The 23977-nt window shown below is 37.6% G+C and overlaps 2 protein-coding genes and 1 long non-coding RNA gene across 3 annotated transcripts in view; 2 read left to right on the top strand and 1 right to left on the bottom strand.

Annotated features, from left to right (window-relative positions):
• Positions 1-10459, top strand: part of LOC134805461 (cadherin-99C) — a 146945-nt gene extending 136486 nt beyond the window's left edge. Inside the window, exons 25-32 of the mRNA XM_063778765.1 lie at positions 93-388; positions 667-894; positions 1131-1396; positions 7878-8096; positions 8692-8818; positions 8932-9034; positions 9301-9631; positions 9968-10459. Of these exons, the coding sequence (XP_063634835.1) occupies positions 93-388; positions 667-894; positions 1131-1396; positions 7878-8096; positions 8692-8818; positions 8932-9034; positions 9301-9631; positions 9968-10058 (1661 nt within the window). The 3' untranslated portion in view covers positions 10059-10459. The remainder of the gene's footprint in view (positions 1-92; positions 389-666; positions 895-1130; positions 1397-7877; positions 8097-8691; positions 8819-8931; positions 9035-9300; positions 9632-9967) is intronic.
• LOC134805539 (uncharacterized) overlaps positions 1-23977 on the top strand; it is a 624519-nt gene that overhangs the window by 117402 nt on the left and 483140 nt on the right. The window contains exon 2 of the long non-coding RNA XR_010146315.1: positions 10088-11019. This is a non-coding gene — a long non-coding RNA (uncharacterized LOC134805539). The remainder of the gene's footprint in view (positions 1-10087; positions 11020-23977) is intronic.
• On the bottom strand, positions 12401-22683 carry LOC134799445 (cysteine-rich venom protein 6-like). Its single transcript, XM_063771846.1, has 4 exons — positions 22591-22683; positions 20677-20856; positions 19624-19817; positions 12401-12519 (listed from the first exon to the last, which is right to left on the bottom strand). The coding sequence occupies exons 1-3, from the start codon at positions 22661-22663 to the stop codon at positions 19630-19632; spliced, it is 441 nt and encodes a 146-aa protein (XP_063627916.1). The 5' UTR covers positions 22664-22683; the 3' UTR covers positions 12401-12519; positions 19624-19629.

Raw genomic sequence — 23977 nt, 5'->3', positions numbered from 1 at the left:
AAATAAGTATGCTTTTTTATTATTTCTTCTTCTTATTATTTTATTAAGTTGTATTGAAATACGTGCCCTAATATTTTTTCACTTTTTTCCAGATGTGTTTTACGTAAAACTGACCGAAGAGCGCGACTGTGCTATCTACTTGAACACCAGCTCCCTCGACTACGAAACTCTCGACGAATACTCGCTCGAGATCCAGCTAGAGTCGATACAGGGTCTCATCAACCCAGAAAGCAGCAAGGCTAATGTGAATGTGCACGTCACCGACGTGAACGACAACTCGCCCGTGTTTGTCGGCACCGACCAGTCCACTATACCGGCGGCTAAGGGGAAATACTACGCTATAGTCACTAAGGATATGCCTTTGGATACCGTCGTCGTACAAGTTAAGGTTAGCTACCTGCAATTTTTGCTCTGTGTTAGTCAGGTTTTTTTTAGCTTTAACATCACGTAAGACCTAAACAAGAAGCTGACCAGACACTTTAAATAGGAAGTAATAAGGCTTTTGTTCCTTTCCATTTTTTTATATTGTTTTTCCTTTTATTTCAATAAACTGTCAATTGTAATATAATTTCATTTCTGTTGGCTCGCTAACATGTGCATCTTTTACAAACATGTGTATCATTCAAAATACATTATCTGCTAATGTACTACATTTTGGTTTTCTAGGCCAAAGACTCTGACAGTGGGGCATTCGGGAAGCTAGAATACCAAAAAAACTCGTGGACAAAGGCGGCCGAGGAGTACTTCAGTCTCGACTCGGACACGGGGGTCATCAGCAACACCAAGACCTTCGAAAACGTGCCACAAGATGTATTGCCGTTCAAATTTAGTGTGACCGCAAGAGACAACCCTAAATATTCACAGGACTATAACATTGCCAGGGCTTCTGTTGTGGTAAGTGACCAATACGAATGAAATAAGAGTGTTTCAATGGTGTTTTCCGTGAGTAAGTAAACAGGAGTTAATATAGTTATTTATCCAAGGTTCTCTGCAACCCGTGCCCGCCGCCCCAAAAAATGCAAGACACACATTTCAAAAAAGTAATTTAATTTCATTCTATGAGTAGTCATTTCAGAGTAATGCTACTTATGTGTGATGGAAAGAACACCTTAAGACATTGCCATTTTCAGATCAACCTCCTTCAAAAAGAAAACCAGATAGTGTTGGAAGTATCGTCACTGGATTCCGAAGCGCTGCGACGACGTTCTCGAAGCGTGCTCGACGCCGTCGAGAAGCGAAGTGGACTCGTTGCGGGACTCGAGAAACTCACCGCCAGGCACTACATCGGCGAGAACGGCACGCTGGAGAGTGACGACCGGGGCACCGACATATGGCTGTACCTGCTGGACCCTACCACCGGCAAAATATTAGCGAGGGAATCCAAACCTGTTGCAAAGTAAGTGCAAGATCTTTAATCCTGAGATTCCTCGTTAAATTTATTATACATATTCCACAACATACTCTGAAGCTTTAGTAACTTAAGAGTTATAATTTCCAAATCAAAACAACTGCCTCTGGGTCTCAGGAGGATAAAGGTGAGGTAAAAGTGTATGTCCAGTTGAGGAATTTCACTGCTTGACACCCCTTTGGCTATATGACGATGACCGGGGCACCGATAATGCATGTGCTATACTTCTTGGGCGACTAAAGCCAAGTGAATTGAAAGTCATAAACCTTCACTACGTAAAATGGGTCATTGATAGATTACGATCCATAAAACTAACTGGAAGATGAATGTAGATTATATATTTTTAGTAAAACCTACTATTTATTTTACCCTTTAAAAATACATAAAATGCTACTTAAACAACTAGCCAGCCCCTATTACAAGCAATGTCGTAATTCACGGTTATCAAATAAATCGTGTCTGTTCATACGGCACTCATACGATTCAGCCCCTTTTGTTTAACAATGTCTTATTTCCGCATCATTTTGTATTGGGGTGTTTCGAATTACCTATATTTTTTTAGAAGATTGGATCTCGAGATCGAATTTCTTTCATCAAGTTTGAATGCCGCTCCATATTAGTTACCTAGGTATTAGTTAGTGTAATCAGTTCGCATCTTTTATTTGTACAGGTACATATTTACTATTTAATACATTCAAAATAAGACAGATCGTTAACTTAAAATAAAAACAACCGAATTTAAAATGTGTCAATTCCTTTATCTACACACATATCATAAACTGTCTATGATGCCTTCAAAATCCGTAAATAATGGCCCACATTACGATAAACTGTTTTGTTACAGCAAATTTCTTATCTGTGAAAATGTGGTAATAGCTTCATTACTATATCAAAATCGATTTGGTAATGCATTAAAATTTCGAACATCTCTGAAAAAAAGCAATTTGATTTGACCCCAATTCTAATATCAGTCGAGATGACGTTTTATTCGAAATCAAATGACAATTGCATCCCACCAAAAACATTTCATGTAAAGTGTTGCCAAGACTAGACTCATAAAGCTTTTACACTAAAAAGATATCAGATCCCGTAGTAGGTACCAAGACTTTTACTCTGTCAGTCCTAACTTTATAAGCTCTAACTGTATAAAGCCAACATCTTGGTCAAACAGTACGGCTTGGCCGTTTCGTTGCTGTCATATGGACAATCCCGTTATGACACTTTTTAGAATTTGAAAAACCTTTGTTACTACTTTACACAACAAGGCCCTTCGAGGGAGTGTTTATCTGACTGCAACGAAACGGCCAAGCCGTACTGTTTGACCAAGATGTTGGCTTTATACAGTTAGAGCTTATAAAGTTAGGACTGACAGAGTAAAAGTCTTGGTACCTACTACGGGATCTGATATCTTTTTAGTGTAAAAGCTTTATGAGCCTAGTCTTGGCAACACTTTACATGAAATGTTTTTGGTGGGATTTCATTCATTTTTGTAAGAGTTGATATACCAGCTAGAAATAGGCTGAAAATGACATATTCGTTTATAGAAACTACGATAATACAAGGTCATATAAACACAGGCGTAATTTAAAAAAAAATAGGTTTTTATAAAAGTTACGTACCATTGACCGGGGTGACTTTCAAATGCAGGGGCGACTTTCAAATTTTAGTTTTTAAGCCATAATATATATTTATGCGAGATTTTTTTTACAGTAGGTGAGTATGAATATATAGTAATCTAACTAGTTACAGGAACATTTTCAGTAAATAATGTTAATGGTAATTCTATGGCAGTTCTAAATCTATCAAAGTAACCCCAAATTTTCCAAAGTCACCCCGGTCTACGGTACCTATTGCTAGCGCCATCTATGTAGGGCCTTTATAAATTATAAGTCAGGAATTTTATGTATTATAAATTGTAAGTTTCTAGAAATTTTAAAGCATTATAAACATAATAGGGATTTTTTTAATGACCCAAGCGTAACGAAGGTCTCTGATTCAGCTTACTCAACCGTTTTTTGTGTATTTTGTGTTCTTGTATGTTTTGAATAGATACCTATTCAGTTATTGGAAAATTTACAAAATGACGGAGTCATTGTCGATCAGCGCCTGAAGAATTAGCGGTTTCAATATCATTAGACATTTTTTCTTTTTTGAGACATGTGTTCTAGCTAGCTACATGCTTACATCGAATGCAGAAAGGAGATCGTCGATTTTGGGCCCGTAGGAAAAACCATCGAGTAGGTATATATGGATTTTATCACGGAAAAATATATAATCTTGGGTGTAAATGAAACGGGCATTAGAAATACATAATAAAAAGACATTACATTATTTATTTCCGTTAAGTAATCAATATATTTATTAACAAAAGCTTTGCGTCGTCAACATCTTTAATAGCATTGACATAACCCTGAAATTCACACAAACCGTGAGGTTTTATCACTAAGGAGCTATATATTCTCTTTGCACTAAGCTTTATGGTGGGTAGACAAGTCTGTATTCTAGTTTGACACTAACTGCCACTGTCTGTCATAGCCACTGAAACATGAAACCTATGGAAGTGAAACGTCAACGAATAATGCGTGCCACTGTGACGTCATCTTGGGACTAAACATGGCGGTTTTAGTGCTGCCCAGAAGATTTTTACTGTTACTAGGTTTTATCGATACATCGATACCTTTTTAACGTTCTCGGCTCATTTTATTTAAAATACTAAGTATGTATTATTTGTGCAGTTTATATTTTAATAGGAAGTAAGTAAATAAATAAAAATTCTTTATTAGTATATTGTTATGTGAAAAGATACTTTGATTGAGTAAGATGTGTGGAGTCTAGGACAATTTCGTGCTTCAAATTTGACAGGTAAACGAGATGACGCTGTACTACTCAATACATATTGCGATTTTTGCGGTAACACTGATTTTCAAAAGTTGACGTTTGACAACTTAGTGACCGCAAAACACATGGCGCAGTACAGCGCCATCTGTTTTGGATGTCAGAATAAGTGTACGTGTTTTTCTTGGACTTTACCTCTCTATTACAATCAATTTTGTTGTGTTTCTAACCCTGAAGTTATAGAAGAGAGCGATACAAAATTCAAGCTTATTAAGCGACGGGTGAAAAAAAAACAAAACACCTTCAGAACATTTTTTTATTACAAAAATAAGGAATGACTTCCGCTCTTCAACTTCTTCAACATTTATTCAGCAAATAGGCCACAAGGGCATTTTTATACGTCAACATTGAATTTACATACAAGCAAAAATAATAACAATACATTAACCATTTTATAAATTACAACTATATGTATATGGTCTCTTAATGTCGAATTATATAAAAAAACTTTAATAATGATATAAAAAAAGCCCGCAGGGCAGCTTGTGGAGTAACGACCCCACGGACCCGAGTGCTCCCGAGAGTCGGTCAGGGTCTCCATCTCCAGCTCTTTCTTTTTATGTTCATTTCTTGGTAAGCTATAAAAATGATTTAATTATTAAATTAAGATAATTTAGTTGGTTTGAAGCGGGGTAGCATGATAAAATAAGAAAATATAAATAGGCAATCATAATATATCGATATCAAAGTCGATAAATAAAGTACAACCCTAGCTGAAATGTTTACATTATTTAAGCGTAAAAATATAGTTAAATAAATCCAATCACTTCATGATCTATAACTGCACAGAAGAACCTTGCTATTTATAATGTGAAACATCCTTAAATTTCCCAGGAACATTAACAATAACCAATATTTTTCATGTAAATTATAGCGTACCTGTGTATGGTTAAAGATGGCTGATTTGGTGGTTTTCTTATGCCGCACCCTAATACACTACACACTGGCATATTCGCGACGTAATTATTCACATTTGGCTTCAATTATTTTCAATCACAAGCAAAATATTGAAAGATAATTAATAATTTTAATTTTCACCACGACTTTTTGACAGGACAAGTACCTGCTGAACTGACAGACAATGACATTTGGGTGACTAAACATGGCGGATTTTCGGCCGCATTAGGTATTTACGTATTTTCATGGAACACTTTATGTCCGTACTGAAATACTGTCACCTTTTTTTGCTATGGGTTACAGTGCTGAGTAAAAACGAGATAGATATATATTTATGTGTGTGCCGTCAAAATGGGTGCTATTTCTATAAGCAATTGTACGTATAGAACAATATGTCTTGTCCCTATTATATAGGTCTATGGTCATAGCCTCATAGCTGACATACGTGCGTTTCGATACTATTAAAAATATCACAGTATCATTTATTATTTTTATTTTTGTATTTACGTTTAAATTACAAACGGCTATCAAAATACCTAACATACGTAGTTTAGCAAAATACTTAATTGTCTTTGCATTTTGGTTTAAAGTAAAGAGATGTAAATGTATTCAGAATAATGATAATATATATTACTCCTTTTATACAACGAAACGCATCCATCTTTTATCAATCTATCACCTATTTGCAAGCAACGCCAACCTGAAATAAACCTTATTATTGTTTAAAGAAGTATTACAAATGGTCAATAGGGGATATTACTGCAATATTATGCCGCCAGAGTGCAGCACTACCGCCTCTAGTAAAATCATGGAGTAACTTATACATACTGTACCTTAAACTGTTTTTTGGCAAGTTTTCACAGACAATAAAATATGACATTGATGCATTAAGGCAGTTTGTTAATAAGGGCCTACCGGGAAATGCGAAAATCGAAATTGAGTTATCTGCTTCTTTATCGCTCGAATATGCAAGAGTGATAGAGTGGTTAGATAACGAAATTTCGAATCTCTTGTTTCGCGGTAGACCCCCAGATTGTGACAGATAGTGGTAGTGGCGCCACCTACGCAGAATTCGGAAATAATGAACTACAAACAAGATTAAAATATTGCTTCATATTATATGAGAATAAGATGTCAGTTATATTTACACGCCAGATTTTGTAATTTTTTCTAAAAAAAAAACCGCACTTTATTTACGGAATAGTATGAATGGTATACACATAGGTGTACAAAAGTTTTTCTTTCTAGATTCATGTTTTCACTGCAGGATTTCTCATCATTCCCGTTTTATTTCGTAATTCTGTGTTTACTTTCGTAATCTTGAGATTATGACGATTAATAAAACGTTCGTTTTAATCCAGAACGCTCAACTTTGTTCTTGGCCCAAGTGCCGAACAAAATCGACGATCTCCTTTAACTGCTATTCAGGTTCGAAAAAACAATTTTAATATACACTTATTTAGGCTATGTTCGCGACTCGCGAAGTTCTTCAGCTCACAGAACCTCCCTTGTGTTTGAAGTTGTAGGTAAGTAAGGTTTCGAAAAGTTTACGACAAGAACAGTGTCAATATAGAGGGCGCTAATTGGCTGGTTTACGTGAAGCTGGTCTGCACTTCGAAAACTTTTTGGATTTTTTTATTGTTGTTTCTTTATTAGCACTCCGATCACTGCTACCACACAAAATTTCACGATTCTAGGACTTCAGAAACCAATGTTTTCAGGTTGACAGCAATTTTGAGGTACCCCCATTTCAAGGGGTTGCAGGGCGAAAGTTACAGATTTCTCATCACCATATGTGTTAGCATACAGACCTATCTTTACATGCCAAATTTCAGCCTTCTAGGTCTTCAGGAAGTAGTCTGTATTTTCTATGACACGAATTTCATGTGGTTCGGACAGTGAAAATTAAAATATCTATAGATTTTTAAGTATAATAGGTAGCCTAATAAAACTTGGTGTTTTTGATAAGTCCACTAACTACATAGTATACAAAAAAATTCAGCTCTCTAGCATTATCCAAGCCGAAACTACGAGGGTTCGAAAATACGACCAAACGTGCCGAGAAAAGATATGCACTGCCTTTTGCCCTTTGTCTCGTCTTGGCGGGGGCACGGCCGTGCCCCCAGATACAATATTGACAAATCTCGCATGTAAGTTGGTATCGGACGATATGGTAATCGACCCCGACTCTAGTTTGTCTCTGAATTAAAAAAAAACTACGGATGCGTGACGTGCATGAAAAAAATTTTCATTTGCCGCCATTTGACGTACAGTTTATCTTTTAATTAGTTTGTAAGTAAAAAATAATTTGTTTTGTGGTTTTTAAAGTAACTATAACAAAAGTTTCGTGTAAAATGTGTGATAAAGATATTTCGGAGACGCCAGCTCATATCCGCGAGTTCCGCCAGAGAGCAAAGTCGGCTGTAATATGAGGTTAGTGAATGTATCATAGAAAGTTTATAATATGTGTGTAGATAAAGCAGTGTATGTAACTGTACATAATTAGGCATTAAAACACTCGTGTGATACTATTATGAAACTCATTTCATTCGTTTCATAAACCCACACATGTAGCAGTCACATAAACTACTATTATGACGTCTTAAGCCGGTCCGCCCGAAGCGAGGAGGCGGGAAGTATTGTAACCAATGTAAATAACCGCTAAACATTTCCCCAGAGCGATAGAGGGCGGGCTGAGCTCGGCGGTGTCGGCGCGGCTGTCGGCGGCGGTGGCGTGCGTGCGCGCGCCGCTGCTGGCCGCGGCGCCGCCGCGCCGGCCGCAGCTGGCCGCGGCGCCGCTGGCCTCGGCGCTGCCCGCCGCGCTGCTCGCGCTCGCCGCGCTGGTGCTCGTCGCCGCCACCGCCGCCACCGTCTACATCTGCGCCTCGTGGAATAGGTGAGCGCCGTGCGCCGTGCGCCGCCCATAGCGCATACTGCATACTTCACCTCATTATTTATTAGCGCTTTCACTATAAGGGAGTAATAGATAGTAGATTTAATTAATCTCAAGTCTAAGAAAAAAATCATGCCCACCAGTTTGACAGCTGGAATAGTTGGCCCTGTACTGCGTCATATTTTTGAGGTCACCGGATAGTCAAACGTCGCCTTTAACCATAGACTAGGAATCCTCTAGACGGAGTTTAGAGCAATTATTTCATGAAACCGATGCTGCCAAAAATACGGGGGTGCGGGGTACGAGGTGAGCGAGGTCCCTTGCCGTGATTGGTCCGTTCAAAGACACGGACGTCACACAAAGACACTTTCGACTCGAAAATGGAGTAAAACTACCGTATGCGTGGCAGAGGGGGTAGAGCTACTATGCTCAGTCTGGAGGATGTTTTGTCTGTGCCTTTAACCAACGCTCCCGCATAACGTATGCCACCTAAAACATTTGTCAAATTCGAAGCACAATTTTGGTTTAGACTTTAAACATGGTCGCATGATACATCCTGATTTTCCAAGACATTAATGTTATTCTTTTATTTCCTCAGATATAAGAAGCACAAAGAGCAAATGATGCAGCAGTACGGCACGCTCAGTATGTCCATGCCGCCGCCGCGCCCGGCCTCGGGCTACGCGTCCAGCGAAGACGACCATGCGCCCCGCTATGAGACGCAGGTATGTTCCTGGATGTTACCCCGGATGTTGCCCGTGCTTTCGAAATCAAATTGTGTTTCGTCGTTTTAACACTAACTTCCGATAGTTCTCTTAAATAAGTCATTATGTTCTAGGTTTTGAACATGGCGGTGGATGACGCGGATTTACAGCTCGACTTCAGTCCTAACAACCATGCATTTAATATACACAACGTGCAATATCTTTCTAAAGACAACGGTAAGACATTAAATGCATAATACTAATGAATTAGTCGTTTATGATGTATTCAACTTAATTAGCTATGGTAATTTTCCACCTTACCTAAGCACGTTTCGCTAAAAAACATCGAGAATGTAATATAAACATGAACAAAATATATTTGCAGGTTTAATTATTTAATTTGCACTTCTAATCCCCTGGATTAACCAAAATTGTACAACTTTTGTAAAATTAGTTGTGAAAAAAATAATGACATTAATAAATTACTCAATTCGCATACTTAGGTGAACGCAGCCCAACGCTATCAGAAACAGCGACCACGGCTCGAGCGTCCAGCGTCAACGAGAACGGCACGCTCAACAACCACCACCAGTTCGACACGACGGCCAACAACACGTTCGCGCGCCCTCAACACAACACGCAAACGCTCAACAGGCGCGCGCCAAACAACCACGCGCTCAACAACGCGCTGGGCACGCTGCCGAGAGTCAACAACAACAACGTGGGCGTCGGGCTGCTCGCCACCACACTGGGGAGGAAGGTTAATGGGGGCAATAACCACAAGAAGAAGAGCTCACCTATTATGGCCTATGATGATATACCCGGATTGCAGAGGTGAGTTTAATCCTTACGTACCTATGTGACAATTACAAGAAAAACTTACCAATCAGTCGGCTGTTTCAATTTGATCACAGTTTGGTCATATTAAAAATAAATGACTATTGTTTCTAACATTCTTCGTTCAAATTTTGAATTGAGTCTAATATGAATTACAAGAGCTAACCGTTAGTTTGTTCTTTATTCACTTGGGCCGGTTTCTGTTTGCTGATATTAGTTACCAACTTAGCTGACGTAGCATTTTAGTAATGCCTTCTAATAAGTTACTAAGGAATAATATTCGTAGTTTCATTTCCAACTTTGTGGGTTAAATTAATGTGTTTTTGTTCGCAGAGCGACTGATAATGACAACGTGACGTTTGGAAAGAGAAATATCACTGGCTACGCTTACGATTCGCCAGTGGAAACAACTACCGAGCTATAGAATATGAATTCTTGGCCTTGGATTTCAAGTTTTCTTCATCAATGGACTTTTGTAGTGAATCTCAAAGTTAAAGAGAGACAAAGTGACCGTCCGTCCATAATACATAGAACAAGAAATTATACGTAGAATTATTTTGTGTTCAACGAATATTAATTATTATTGTGCGAGGTGAGATACAGAATACGACTGAATATGCTTCAAGCTAGAAATTAATGTGAATAACGAATTTTTAGATATGTTTATACGTCATAAGTGTACTTACTTAGCAAAGGCTAGTCTTTTGTATTGGAGAATAATTTGTGCATAATAGGTATTTTATAATTGTAAATAGAGGCATTATTTTCATAATGTGTATAATATTAGCAAGGGTACCTGAAGGAGAGACAGGCGCAAACATATAATACATCGTTGTTTGTCTTGGCTGCCTCGATAAATATGTTGGCGTGTGCCATCTGGTGATATAATATCTGGCCGTCCATCTCTTAATTGATTAATAACAATGGTCATAATTTTTTCATTAAATAAAAATATTGTATTTTTGAAGTGAAAACTTCTTTAGCGGCGCTGTGCACTTTTTGTGATGGGGAAAAAATGTTAAACTCGCGACAGTTCATGTGACCGTAAGATTCGTAAGACGGACACGTGATCTGATCGAAAAACTGTTACAATGTCATTTGAGTTTTCACTTCTGCCGGCACTCCCGGAGTGCAACCCGTTGTTTTTTTTGTGAACCTTACTGCCGAACTTAAGGTTTTTATTTGTTTATGAATGTTGTGCCAGTTACTTATAAACATAGATTTAATTTAATTCAGAAAAAATAACTAGTATTTTTAATGGAATAATGCTCAGTTTTTTACACGCGTCACAGTACCTACGAGGGATATTAAAATGAACCTGAATTACCTAAACAGACTATTGCATTTACATCGGCCGTATTGCTATTGGTTTAAAATCAGTACACGTACAGTATGAGAAAAGTGTCATTTTTATTGCATTGTAAGGGTAACATTCCATTTCTGACCGCAGCTGCACTACTAGTACTAAACGCGTCGGCGTTATTGTCAATTTCCATAGTAAAGTGAATGGTAGTGCTGCTGTCGTTGGAAATGGACTGTCACTTTAATAAGTTAACCTGTAAGTTGCGTTCTCGCGCGCGAGTCCATACTTGAAGTCACGCTTGATGTATGGAGTCGCGCGCGAGAACGCAACTCATGCTAGACCGCCTGAAGCGAAATTCCTTTGAAAATTGTATGAATTTTTTATACAGCAAGACTTTATGTTTACGCTATGAGGTTCAGTTTATTCAGAAATTTTATTTACTTAAAAGAAAATGGCTCTAAAATGTGCTTTGTGCCAAAAAAGTTTACAACAATTACGTACTTATTACGATTTTAACACCTATTTATTATATTGGCTAGGATTGTAAAATGTTACCTATGAAATCCTTTGTATAAATTTGTAAATGTATTAAACCTTAAGTTATCATGGAAATTAAAAGATTGTATGATATTACTATTGTGGAATAGATTGTTAATATAATTCTTTAAATAAATTAATTTTATTTTCTGTATTTTTTTATTTTAACCCGACATTTTTCTTCATTTAATAGTTAGGTGCACACACTTTTACCGCGAATAGCTTACCGTAGCTACTTCTGGTGCGAAGTTTGCATGCTAGAACACAAATAATGAATGGCTGTGGAAATTCTGATACGGAGTTCTAGAAAACAAAATGATTTAAAGGAAAAATAATAAAACAATGCACAATGTAATTATTTAATATGCTTCTTGCTGGTTCTATTCTGGTTGGTTTCGGTACAATGAACTGAATATTAAGAGCCAACGGGAGTGGTCATTTCTCCATACAAACGTACTCCTCGTTTTCCTCCGTGGTTTTTGAAGCTAGAGCAATGATTTTTTCAACACAGATTAATATTGTCAATATCTGTGTCGGACCGTTTTGCTTTTTTGATATTTTTGTTTTTTAAGGCGCTAGAGCCCTTCAAAAATGGCCAAAATGGCCTAATTGACTATGCCGCAATGAGAGGTGTGGCATTCAAAACTGATATCAATTAGCCAAAAAAGCAAAACGGTGCGACACAGATAATTTCATAATCATTTAGATTTCCAAATTTGGTTACGATTGGTTAAGTTTTGGAGGAGGAAACAGAGGAGTACGAAACCTCGATTTTTTAGATTTTTACGCAGGATTTTTCGCCTTGTCCTTATCGGACTACTTTTAGGTGCCGCTTCCGAGACGGGTATATTTACCTAAAATATTTAAAACTCAGCTCCTGTTTCGTCTTAATCAGTGTAGTAGGTATTTAAGAGAAACTAATGGAAACATGTTAAAGATTTATTTCAAACCGAGCAATGTGTTTGGCTGCTGTCATATTTTCATAGAACTTGATGACGCGCCAGCTCATTCTTCTTCAGGCGTCGCGTCGTTGCTTGTCGTCGAACTAAAAATAGACCATGGGATGACCAATCGGTGGAAAACGGCGAAATGCAAATTTTTGGAATACGAGCGATAGAAATTGGGAATCTAGTGGTATTGACCACTCGTTTTCAATTCTATTACTAGTAGACAATTAATACCTAGTAGTGGATATATTATTGAACGAAATACACGAAATCGAGCGGTCGAATTTCAAAAATCGGCCCCCATTTATTATTTAAGTAAATTAATGGCAAGAATGTTTTTTTTCCTTAAGGTGGTTCGATTTTCATACATAATTCAATCGCATTGCATTAAGTCACTACACACTATTAGTACATAAATATTTCCGCATTTATCTACTTTCGAATATTCGTTTGCGCGAAATTAATAGGAAAACAATGTTTCATACAGAAATCATGCAATAATCATAGTTAAATTTTCATCAATTTTACGTATGTGTGTGTCACAAATGTCGTGTACAGATACATTTGCGACGTTGCCATACTATTTCCGACGTTGCCGGGCTGACCACGGCGCGAATTTGGAGTGCCGTCATGTTTAGTGCAATTTTGTTTGAAGCGAGAATAAGTACCCGAAATTCGTCAGCTTAGCTAAGAACTATCATGGCGTGTTTTGCAAACAGTCGCTTTTTTGCTTTCAATCGGAAAGTTCCCGGTTCGATCCCCAGCATTGTATGCTGGGATATAACTTTTTGTAATTTTTTTACACCTAAATTTCGTATTGTTTTTTTTTATATGTTTATTTAATTTTTCTTATTTTCAAAAAGCGAATGACTACGCGTATTTGTTTATTTTTTACAAAGATAATTAGAAATTGTACTCTACCTAACCTCTTTGATTTTTACAATCAGGAGATCCTCACTGCAATAAAAAAGAAATGTATAATATTTCCTGTGGTTGAAAATAATGGATTTTTTGTCCATGAATGAAGAACACAATTACAGTTACTACCAGGTAAGTAAATTATAACTCGATTATAACATTATTAGAATCCATATTGTTGCATCATCTTTCTTCCTATTACATCAGAGATTTTTTCCTATCATGATTCATGATATTATATTTCTTTCAGGTACAGGGACTACTACGGATAACAAATATGAAAAAAATGTACTTGTACTTGAATTCAAAATAAAAAAAATACTTAAATAAATGTTTTCATTTTATTTTAGGTAAAACCGGCCAAGTGCGAGGCGGACTCGCAAACGAAGGGTTCCGTACCATTATCTATAAAAAAGGGTCACCCATCCAAGTACTGACCCCGCCCGACGTTGCTTAACTTCGGTCAAAAATCACGTTTGTTGTATGGGAGCCCCACTTAAATCTTTATTTTATTCTGTTTTTAGTATTTGTTGTTATAGCGGCAACAGAAATACATCATGTGTGAAAATTTCAACTGTCTAGCTATCACGGTTCGTGAGATACAGCCTGGTGACATACAGACGGACGGACGGACGGACAGCGGAGTCTTAGTAATAGGGTCCCGTTTTACCCTTTGGGTACGGAACCCTAAAAGCTGTGAAAATCAGGTATTGAATATTTTTTTTTAAAACGTTGATAAAGTAATTTATTGATAGAGTCTGTGCGGAAAGAGAAGAGTCCTGAAATGTAGGGGAGCCCATACATTCTACGACTCTTCCCTTTCCGCACATACCCTAATACCAACTAATACTGAATATCTGGGGGAGCGGTGGTGGCCTAGCGGAAAGCGCGTGCGACTTGCAATCCGGAGGTCGCGGGTTCTAACCCCAGCTCGTACCAATGATATTTGGTACGAAATATCATTTGATACCTATTTACCGATACCTATTTTTCGGTGAAAGAAAACAATGTGAGGAAACTGGACTAATCCCAATAAGTTAACTCTCTGGGTTGGAAGGTCAGGGCAGTCGCTTTCGTAAAAACTAGTGCCCATGCCAATTCTGGGATTAGATGCCAAGCGGACCCCACGCGAGGAAGAAGAGATTGAATATCTGGGAGACCGACCAAAGCTTAGAAAACATATAAAAACTCAAAAATGCGCGTTTTCTCACAGATCAGACCTAGCTGGGTCATTCTCGCATTTCGTGCAAATCGGTATTATTTGCAATTTACCAAAAATGTGATGGTGTTTTCGAATATCTGTTAATGCAAGGTTGTAACATAGGACCTAAAGTATATTGGCCCGCCATGAACAATTCTAAAAAGGTGGTTATTTTCTTTATATTTACAATTAACCCCCACTATTTTCATTCCTCTCTGCGTGTAACGCGTGAAGTTAAACTTTGACCTCCATTTGAACCTTAAGATACTAAAAATAGAAAACTTGTTGTTGGTTCAGTAAACAAGTAATTTAGTTATGTTTTATATCCTATAATATTATACGCTAAGAAATTAACAATAAAACTATACAGCCTTATAAGTGATGGTCCAAGCAATTTCTTCATTACCGACGCGAGAAATGGATTAGCTATATTTTGCTATATAGCAAGGGTATATAGCACTTCCCGCGGATACAACACATTGTTCGTCAGTCAGTTGGCTGCGTGCTACCACAGCGGTCGTCCGTATGTTGCTTTTGACGAAAATACCTACGTTCTCTCGTGTCGGGAAGGAGTGTGGTTCAGATAAATCTTCATCGCCATCTAGTGATTTATACAGTAAGTACCAATTGTACACTATTAAAATTATACCTAATTGATGTGTTTTAGGGTTGCCTTTCGTGTGGCTTATTCTGCGAAATCAAGGTCTGATATCAACCGACCTAGGCGACGAAAACTTCCAAAACTTCATTCATATCTGTTTCATTCATTTCTTTTCCTTCCAATTTTGCCAGGGAAGGTAATGAACGAATTTAGAAGGTAATGATAATGTATATCAGGCAGTGCATTTAATGAAAAGAGGGTTAAGTTATTATAAATAGAATGTTGGTATAAGCATTTAAAACTATGTAATAATATATAGGGGAGCCCAACTGGTGATTTTTTGGATTTAACTAGAGCGCAGTAGATTAACATAATCTGCCGCTCTATATATAATACCAGACCGCACTCAAGGACTGTGCTGAGAAATTTGACACGTTACTAAGAGACTAAGTGAGTTGGAATCATCTGATACCTGTCGACGATAAGGTAGAGAACGGGGCAAATGTTTGGAATAAAGGGCAGAAACTACAGAAACATAAACACAGGCCGATAAGCAATAATAGTGCGCCCGCCGTCAAAAGCGACAATTCCCAATCCGTGCGTGATAAATCTCAGAAAACTGATACCAGCAGTAAAAAGCGGTGTAAAATCCCTCTCAGGGCGGTGGACCATCGCAAGTTCATCCATCTGTGGAATATAGCTTGAGGATCGGAGGACATACGGGCATATCTGCTGTTATTCATGGTGCACTGTCGATGAACTTAAGCTCAAAGGGGACTCCAAGACTTTCAAAATAGGAGTACCCTCGACAATGTATGAATCCTGTTTATTTCCAACTATGTAGCCCGATAATCGTGGTCATTTCGTAAATCCAATGTCAATGGGAGTCAGACAAAAACCAACCAGTAATACTTAGTTCGGAATCCTGATTTGAAACCTTCACTGGATCTAATTTACCAAAATGTAAGGGGTCTTAACACCAAAGTAAGTTTTTCGGGCTTCTATGCTGTTGGTCCAGACTACTTAGGTATCTGCATATATCTTAAAGGGGTGTTTAGAGCATTTGAATGGTCCAATACACTCCATGCTTAATCTGGTACCTACTCTCCACAAGTACATATCATCACCATTGGAAGATTTCACGGGTAAGACCGACCCAAAGTCAAGGTATTCTTTTCTTTCAGCTTTAGCAAAGCTGTTTGAGTCCATACTCCATGGCAGGTTGTCGAAACAAGTGAAACCATTATTCCTGTGCAACACTCAGCATGGTTTCAGAGTGAAACGGTCTGTGAAAACTAACCTGACCTTGGTTGACAGTGACACCATCTCAGAGCATCTGGATATGGGTATCCTGATAGACGTCCTGTCTTATGATTTCCGAAAAGCCTTCAATCGTGTGGGTAACGATGTATTCCTACACAAAATAGACGATATTGGGTTCAATCCACATTTGCTTAACATTTTTGCCAGTTATCTGCGTGATAAACCGCAGCACGCAACGACCAGCATGGCCACTTCGTACCAGATCCGTACCATACTCGTTCTGGTGACAGCCAAGATTCAATCTTGGGGCCTTTCCTATTTGGAATAATGGTCAATGACCTGCCCTCGGTTATCCATAACGCTCGTTGTCTACTCTACGCCGACGATCTTAAATTGGTATATTGAGTTGAGAAGGAGGAGGATTGTAAGTTGCTGCAGGAGGATGTTTCATCATCTCTGTTCCAATGGAGTCGGGGTAACAAACTGACTTTCAATGCGGCTAAGTGTCAAGTGTGTAGTTTTAATCAAGCCCTATTTCCTACACATGCTCAAGAGTCGTCTCAGTAAACGATCTTGCGGTCATATTCGATACGCGGCTAACATTTCACGACCATATCAAAGCACTTGGTACTGTAGCTTCAGTAGATTAGGCTTTGTCACTCGCATTGTCAGAGAATTCCATGACCCTTGCCCCATAAAAGTTTTTTACAATGTTCTGGTCAGAAGCAAGTTGGAGGCGTCAGCATTAGCCTGGATCCCTTACGAGTCAACGTACATTCTACTATTGGAAAAGGTCCAAAAGAATTTCCTTAGGATGTATTACCTAAAAATATTTATTTTAGGAACCCTGGGCTTCATTTCTTTGGAGGTGAGGCACAACTTAAGCCTACTACTTTTAGCTTGTTGGGCTTTTCGTGGAGACTCTGGCTGCCTTGAACTAGTAGAGATGCTTGTAAGACTTTTTGTACCGGACATTAGAAATATAACCCTTAGGCTTCTCCTGGTGCATCTCCTATTAACTCATGAGTGCTTGAGATTTTGCGAGTTTATGGAGCTACGGTGGATGGATTGGCAGTCGAGTGTATTTGGATGTTAATTTTAAATTAAAGTATGTAGTTTCTCAGTGTGTTGGTGACAAGACTGATGTAGTGCTGTGTAATCATTAAATAAATAAAAAATACGAAATACGTCTTCAATCACGTAAATTGTGCTTGACAATCGCTACAAGCTAGGTGGTAAATCATAAGTCGCGATTGTCAAGCCGGAGTATTTGTTAAGTCGGCTTGATCGTCTGCACAGCGCTTAAGACACGTGATTTTAATGTTGTTCATTATATTAATGGTGTTAATTTTCATTAACTAAAGTTTTTTTATTGCGATTTCATAAGTTTGTTTCATTACCCTCCACTGATAAAATTACCATCCATGCCCATTTCATTACCAGCGCGTAGTTCGTTACCACCAGTCTTATTAAATGAAAAGGAATAAGGTTACGAAGGTGCCTTTAGCATAAAAGTGTCAATAAATGAATCCACAATGCATGAAAACCCAAAAATTTACCATTTAAAAGAAAATTTACAAATCGAGAGAACATCACCGATTTGCACGAAATGAGAGAACGACCCAGCTAAGAGATCCAACTCCTTATAGCAAATTTCATTGAAATCATTAGAGCCGTTTCTGATATCATCCAAATATATAAATAAAAATATATATATAATAATTGCTCGTTTAAAGGTAAGATAACACAAAAAGACTAAAATAAACAAAAAGAAATTACCTACTCGCACCAGTCTTGAACCCCAATCCTCTTGCACGTATTTCCACGAACATACCGTTACGCTATTGCAACATACTTACGTTGTGTGAAATTGTCTACTACAAGGATCACGGAAACACTGTTTGCATGTGTGAGTAATAGTAGGAAAAAGCGTGACAGCAACACTCCGTCGAATTAAAAAGGTGGTTTTTGCACAATGAAGTATTCAATGTTTATTTTAATAGTTTAATATTTATTTAAAGAGTGCGCGAAACATACTTTTAAGTATACAAATACCATGACCATTTCACAAAAAAATAAAACCTGAAATTTTGCAAAAGTGGTGCCATCTAGCGAGAGTTAAGTTTTGAGTAACCTAGGCGAACCACCTTAAACTGCCTCATAGAGATCTCTCTATGTAATTGATAATTTATTTTTCACTTCTCATGCTCAAAAAGTGCACCTTTATGTCGTGCGTAGACGACATAAAATCGCATTTTATGCTCTAGAGCATAAAAGTAAAATTTTCTTCTAAGACTAAGGTAATCGGTCTCAACAGCCAAACAGTTAAAACATATTGCACAATTTTACTAGGCAATAAAATTGTGTAGATGACAAAACTTGTTATATTATTTTATTTTTGCTACAATTTATTAGAAATCCGTATTTTCTGTCATTAAATTTAGTAAATCACATCAAATAGGAGTCGGTTATCGTTCATAAATGCTCCGAAATGTTTGACTGTGCAGAAAACCAAGCGTCTGAAACTCTGATCACATGTTGAAAATTAAAAAAAAAAAATTAAAAAGTTAGTTGGCGGGAATTGGTTATGTATTATGTTCTTTCGCTTTACGACAATTTCGTGGTGTAAATTGCCGTGAAAAATGTGTTTTATTTTCCTCGCTATCGAAGTGAAAAGCAGAGTGTACAACAAGGGCATAAATGTCAATTTTTACCCTCGTCTACTATTTTGGTCTTCGCTTCGCTCAGACCAAAAAATTGCCTCGGGTAAAGATGGGTCACTTTATGCCCTTGTTGTACAATCTACTATTAACCACGGTAAAACTATTAAAATTAAGAAATACTGTTCTGTTAGGCATCATTTAGTAAGTAATGCCATTCCAGCCAGCCAGCGTCATATAGTAAGTAAGGTAGCAGTCAAATACAAATAGCAAATAGCATCCAAAGTATTCAAATATTTCGGTACACTGACAGTACAGTCACGAAAACACAGTTCGTAGAAAAGTGGTCATATTATACATACCTAAAGCACCTCAACTACCATTGTAATGAAATCTTGTTCCGTAATACCTACTTCTGTTGATACTCTCGCTGCGCTGCTACTGTGTGATTCTGGTATGTAGGTACAATTTTTGGCCCAGTCATGTTTTCTAATCTGGACTGTAACATGTTATGTATAGAAAGTCAGTTTCACTCGAAAAACACGAGACTCAGACTTACCTACTACTAACACTCCTTAGCGCTAACGCAAACACCGTTCTTCCTGTAGAAGCCAGACTTGCAGAGACACCGAGGATGGCAGCAGTCTATTGGCGTGCAAGGTACTTTGGACCAGAGGTTTTTGCACTCATCGGTTGTTGGGCACGTCGGTGGGCACTTGAAGAACTCTTCGTTGACGCCGCACTGGGGTCGAGCTAAACATCAACAATTACATATTTTAGTCTGTCTGTTCTCAAGTTGTTTCTCGTGATGTACCTACCTAAATGCAAACTATATGTTGACAAACAAAATATAATTTTAGTACAAAACAGGGATCTGGTAGTAAATTGATCAAATGAATTGTTTAAGGGTCCACTGAAAATCAGCGTGGTTGCACTTAGTGCTCCGACACATCATACTATTCTTTATTCAGGTAAACACTAAGTATAAGTTTACAGCTCCACCCAAGGCACTTATACTGTTAATAGGTACATATGTTGTCATATCATAAAAGTAGTAGGTACACTTATTGTATTACACACTTATCTTTAGAATTAAACATACATATTATGTATTACTAAGTTACATAGAGATAAAAAAAATAATAATCTGATATTAAATAACATAGGTAGAGTTTAAAAAAATCCTGATACTACGTTGTAGGGACGGCCACTTGTCTGCGAATATGTCTGCGTTTTGGACTGTAGCTATGAAGTTATTTAGTAATTCTATTGCTCGGTACGTGGGTGCGTTTGACTGCGTTTATCACGACACATGCTGAGTGGTATCCTCGTTGAGACAACCAATTGCGTAACTACCTACATATGTCACATCACATGTTAAACATCTGTTCATTTTAAGATTGTGTTGTTTTAAATAAATTATTTTCATTTCATTTAATTCATTTCAATTCATTAAAGTGTTTTTTTTTCTCAGTTCCTAGTGGTAACAGAAGAGATAAGAGTTCCAGCTGCTACCAGTGGTGATAACTTGGTAGTAACAGCTGGGAATAATTCACGCATAGCCAAAACGCATCAACTTGAATTTTATTGTAGAGATCCTGTAGATATTTACGGCAATTTTCCGGTTTGACGCAAGTGTTGTTGGGTGCTCTGATGGTCCCCTCTGCACAGAAACAGCCGGGCACGCACTGCGCCGTGCACACCAGACACGTGTTCCCTCTGTTCTCGCACGACGGGGGACACGACGAACCGCATTCGCTGTACACCTCTCCCTTATCGCACTCTGTTGGGGCTGATAAAAAAAAATTGTTAAGTACCTACTGGCCAATCATATTATAATTACGTACCTACATAGCCCGTGACTTCGATTGAATATGATACAATTACTGGTGGCCCAAAAATACGTTGTCATTTGTAAAGGGGCCCACTGATTAACAGTCCGCCGGCGACCTGTTAATCAGTGGGCCCCATAAGACTTAGGTTAGACTTAGAACTCAAACTATCTCCATATGAAACTCAACGAAATCAGTAATAATAAGTAGTTTTATTAGCTTTTTTAAACCGAATTTAATGACTACCTATTAGGTACATTTCCTTTGGCTATCGTTGCCGCTCTTAAGAGGAAAGTGTAGTTCGTGCCTACTCGTCCATACAAAAAAACAAAACATTTTCCACCTCTAAACATTTTCCATTCTTCATGATTTTTTAGTATGTTATTGACATAATGAAAAACTAGGTTTATAGGTTTTTCTTTTTTCTAATATTGCAATAAAAAACAAAAAAAAAACTCAAGTGAATCCTATAAACTTAATTATGCTGAAGTAATCGACACCAAAACAGAGTGATTTGTTAAGATTTAGTTAGTGGAAACCGTTTTCTCCCGAAGTGGAAATTGTATGAAAAAGTGCCTATTGTCAGTACCTATTCTTCCCTCATAAGAATGCTGGCATTCGGCACATGAGTTAACCAGAAACTAAACTAACAACGTCATAAAAGGAAAACCGACCCATGCTGGCACAGGCGTGATTCGACAATCAGACGACTCCTAATAGAGTATTATATTGTATTTAAAATAATAGTTATTTGTACAACAAGAGATCAAAGTTTGATATTTCTTCGAGTGCTTATTTTGAGTCCCATGCAAGCGAAATATTCTATAATAGATCTAATTTAGAATCTTGAGCGTAGTAAGGGATTCAAAAGCGCACGAGATGTAAATAACTTTGATCTCGTGTAGTACACAAAAATTTTCACCCTAAGCAGTGAGAACATACCTAGAGGGACAGAGATAATAGAACCCAAGTATATCGAACTTGTATTAGACCCCGCATGTTGAAATGACATTTGACTATAAAGGTCACTTGAATGTCATATTGTCTCACTCAGTGAGCAAAATCGCATTTTGCTCACTGAGTGAGACAAAATGACTCAGTGAGCAAAATCGCATTTTGCTCACTGTTTTTAAGAACCAAAGTACCCTTGTTCGAGCTGCTGAGGTGAAAAATAAATTACACCATGCATGAAATAAAGCACCAGATAATTATTAGAAAAACACAGATAGGAGTTATTTTAAAACACAAGTTCTATTTAATAAATCGGATAGAAGTATAAAAAATAGGCGAGTTGACCGTGACGTCACGATGTAATATATGTTTCATATAAATTCCATTGACTTATAGAACCTGGTCACAAAATTTCACGAGAAACTGTTGAGAATTGCGACAGAGAAGAACGTCCGGACATACGAAAGCATTTTTGCCCAAGCTGAAACGGAGAGCTTCGCTAACGCTCGGTCAAAAGGTCAACGATGTAGGCTATCCCGTGGCAGATTTCCGATTTCAAATTCAAATAATTTTCCAATGCGTATTTCAAGGGGCGTTAGGTATTTAGTTTCGTGAGTGTTGCGGACTGATGAGTGACAATGGACCGCTGGCCAATACAAAATCTCTGACGTAAATGAAAAGTCCTGTGTCCGGTAGTGATATTTTTATAAGGTTCTTGTTGATGCAATATAAATGAAACTTACGGCATTGTACTTCCGACTGCGCTAGAGCTCCTGACACAGCTCCTGCCAACAATACTACTATTCCCCAGCGCATGATTCTGACGTTCGCTCTATCCCACAAGTACTTCATCAATAAAAATTGCTTTAAGTATTTCCTTTTATATAAAAATTATCGTACATATGACTTCATTGTTTAAAGTAGAATTACCATTTAAATAAAAAAACAACTGTTCTCTGTCACTCGTTGTTGTTTACTTAACTCTACAATGCATGACTTTATTGTTTTGAGAAATAAAATTATACGTGAGAAATATATGTGTTTATTTTTAAGGGAAAAAATAAAAAAAAATATACAATACATATTTTGGAAAATAAAAGGTTTTTTATTTGAGTTCATGCATTAAGGTAGGTATATTAGAGTATATGGTATGGTAAGGTAAGGCAGTAAGGTACCGTAAAATGGGGTGAGTAGGGTCAAAACTGAAATTCAAACCTCGATAATATTTTATTTTTACATATGAAAACTGAATGGTGTATATAATAAGTGTTCCGGACGTTTGTATTTTATTTTGGGTAGTTCCATTTCATAACTTTGACGATAAAGAGGAAAACCCACCTCACCCCGTAGTGCCTCGTATTTGGGGTGAGAGGGGTTTTCATACAAAGGTGATTTTGGAAGATTGTTGGATCGATTTTTTTTATTACTTATGCGTATTACTATAGCTCCATTTTAAATTGGAATACATTATTTTTGTAGCAGTAGCCTTAAAATCCCTTCTCACCCCTCTCTCAAACCTTCTCTCCCCATTCATAATCCACCTCTCCCCGCGAAACCAACTCACCCCGTTTTACGGTACATACAGAAATATATGGCAGATTTTCGTTTTTACATGTTCCGTTTCTTTTTGTAATGCTATCAACAGTTTTTATGGTTGTGGATTGCTTTTAAGTGACTTTTATGGATTTAGCGACCTTGCATGATGTTTTTGCCGAGATTTTTGTATTTTTCTGATGAGGCCAGCTTGGAGCTCTAATGCTGATGTATTACCAGCATCAGCATTACCAGAAATTACCAATGAATATGCAAAACTTCTGGTGTTGTAGGTGGATTCTACAGAATTAGAGTGTAGGACGTGCAGGTGATCATTTAACACATTGGTGACCTATTATTGAACTTGATGCCAACTCCAAAATTCTGACAGCTGATTCCGATGTATGGAGTTGTGAATTAGTTAAAATTAAGTCATATGTCACTGGTGTCAGCTCAACTAACTTAGGACATGACGACCGACTATTTTCTGAATCGCTAAATTCTTCACAGGGCTGATTTATATTGTTGTCCGCAAAATTTCAAAGTCGAATTCACTATCGCCACCCGAAGATCCCATCATCCAGATCCCGATCATTT

The sequence above is a fragment of the Cydia splendana genome, chromosome 2, assembly GCF_910591565.1.
Source record: "Cydia splendana chromosome 2, ilCydSple1.2, whole genome shotgun sequence".
NCBI lineage: Eukaryota > Metazoa > Arthropoda > Insecta > Lepidoptera > Tortricidae > Cydia > Cydia splendana.
Note: the sequence above shows the minus strand (reverse complement) of the source record. Positions and strands in the feature narration are given on the sequence as shown.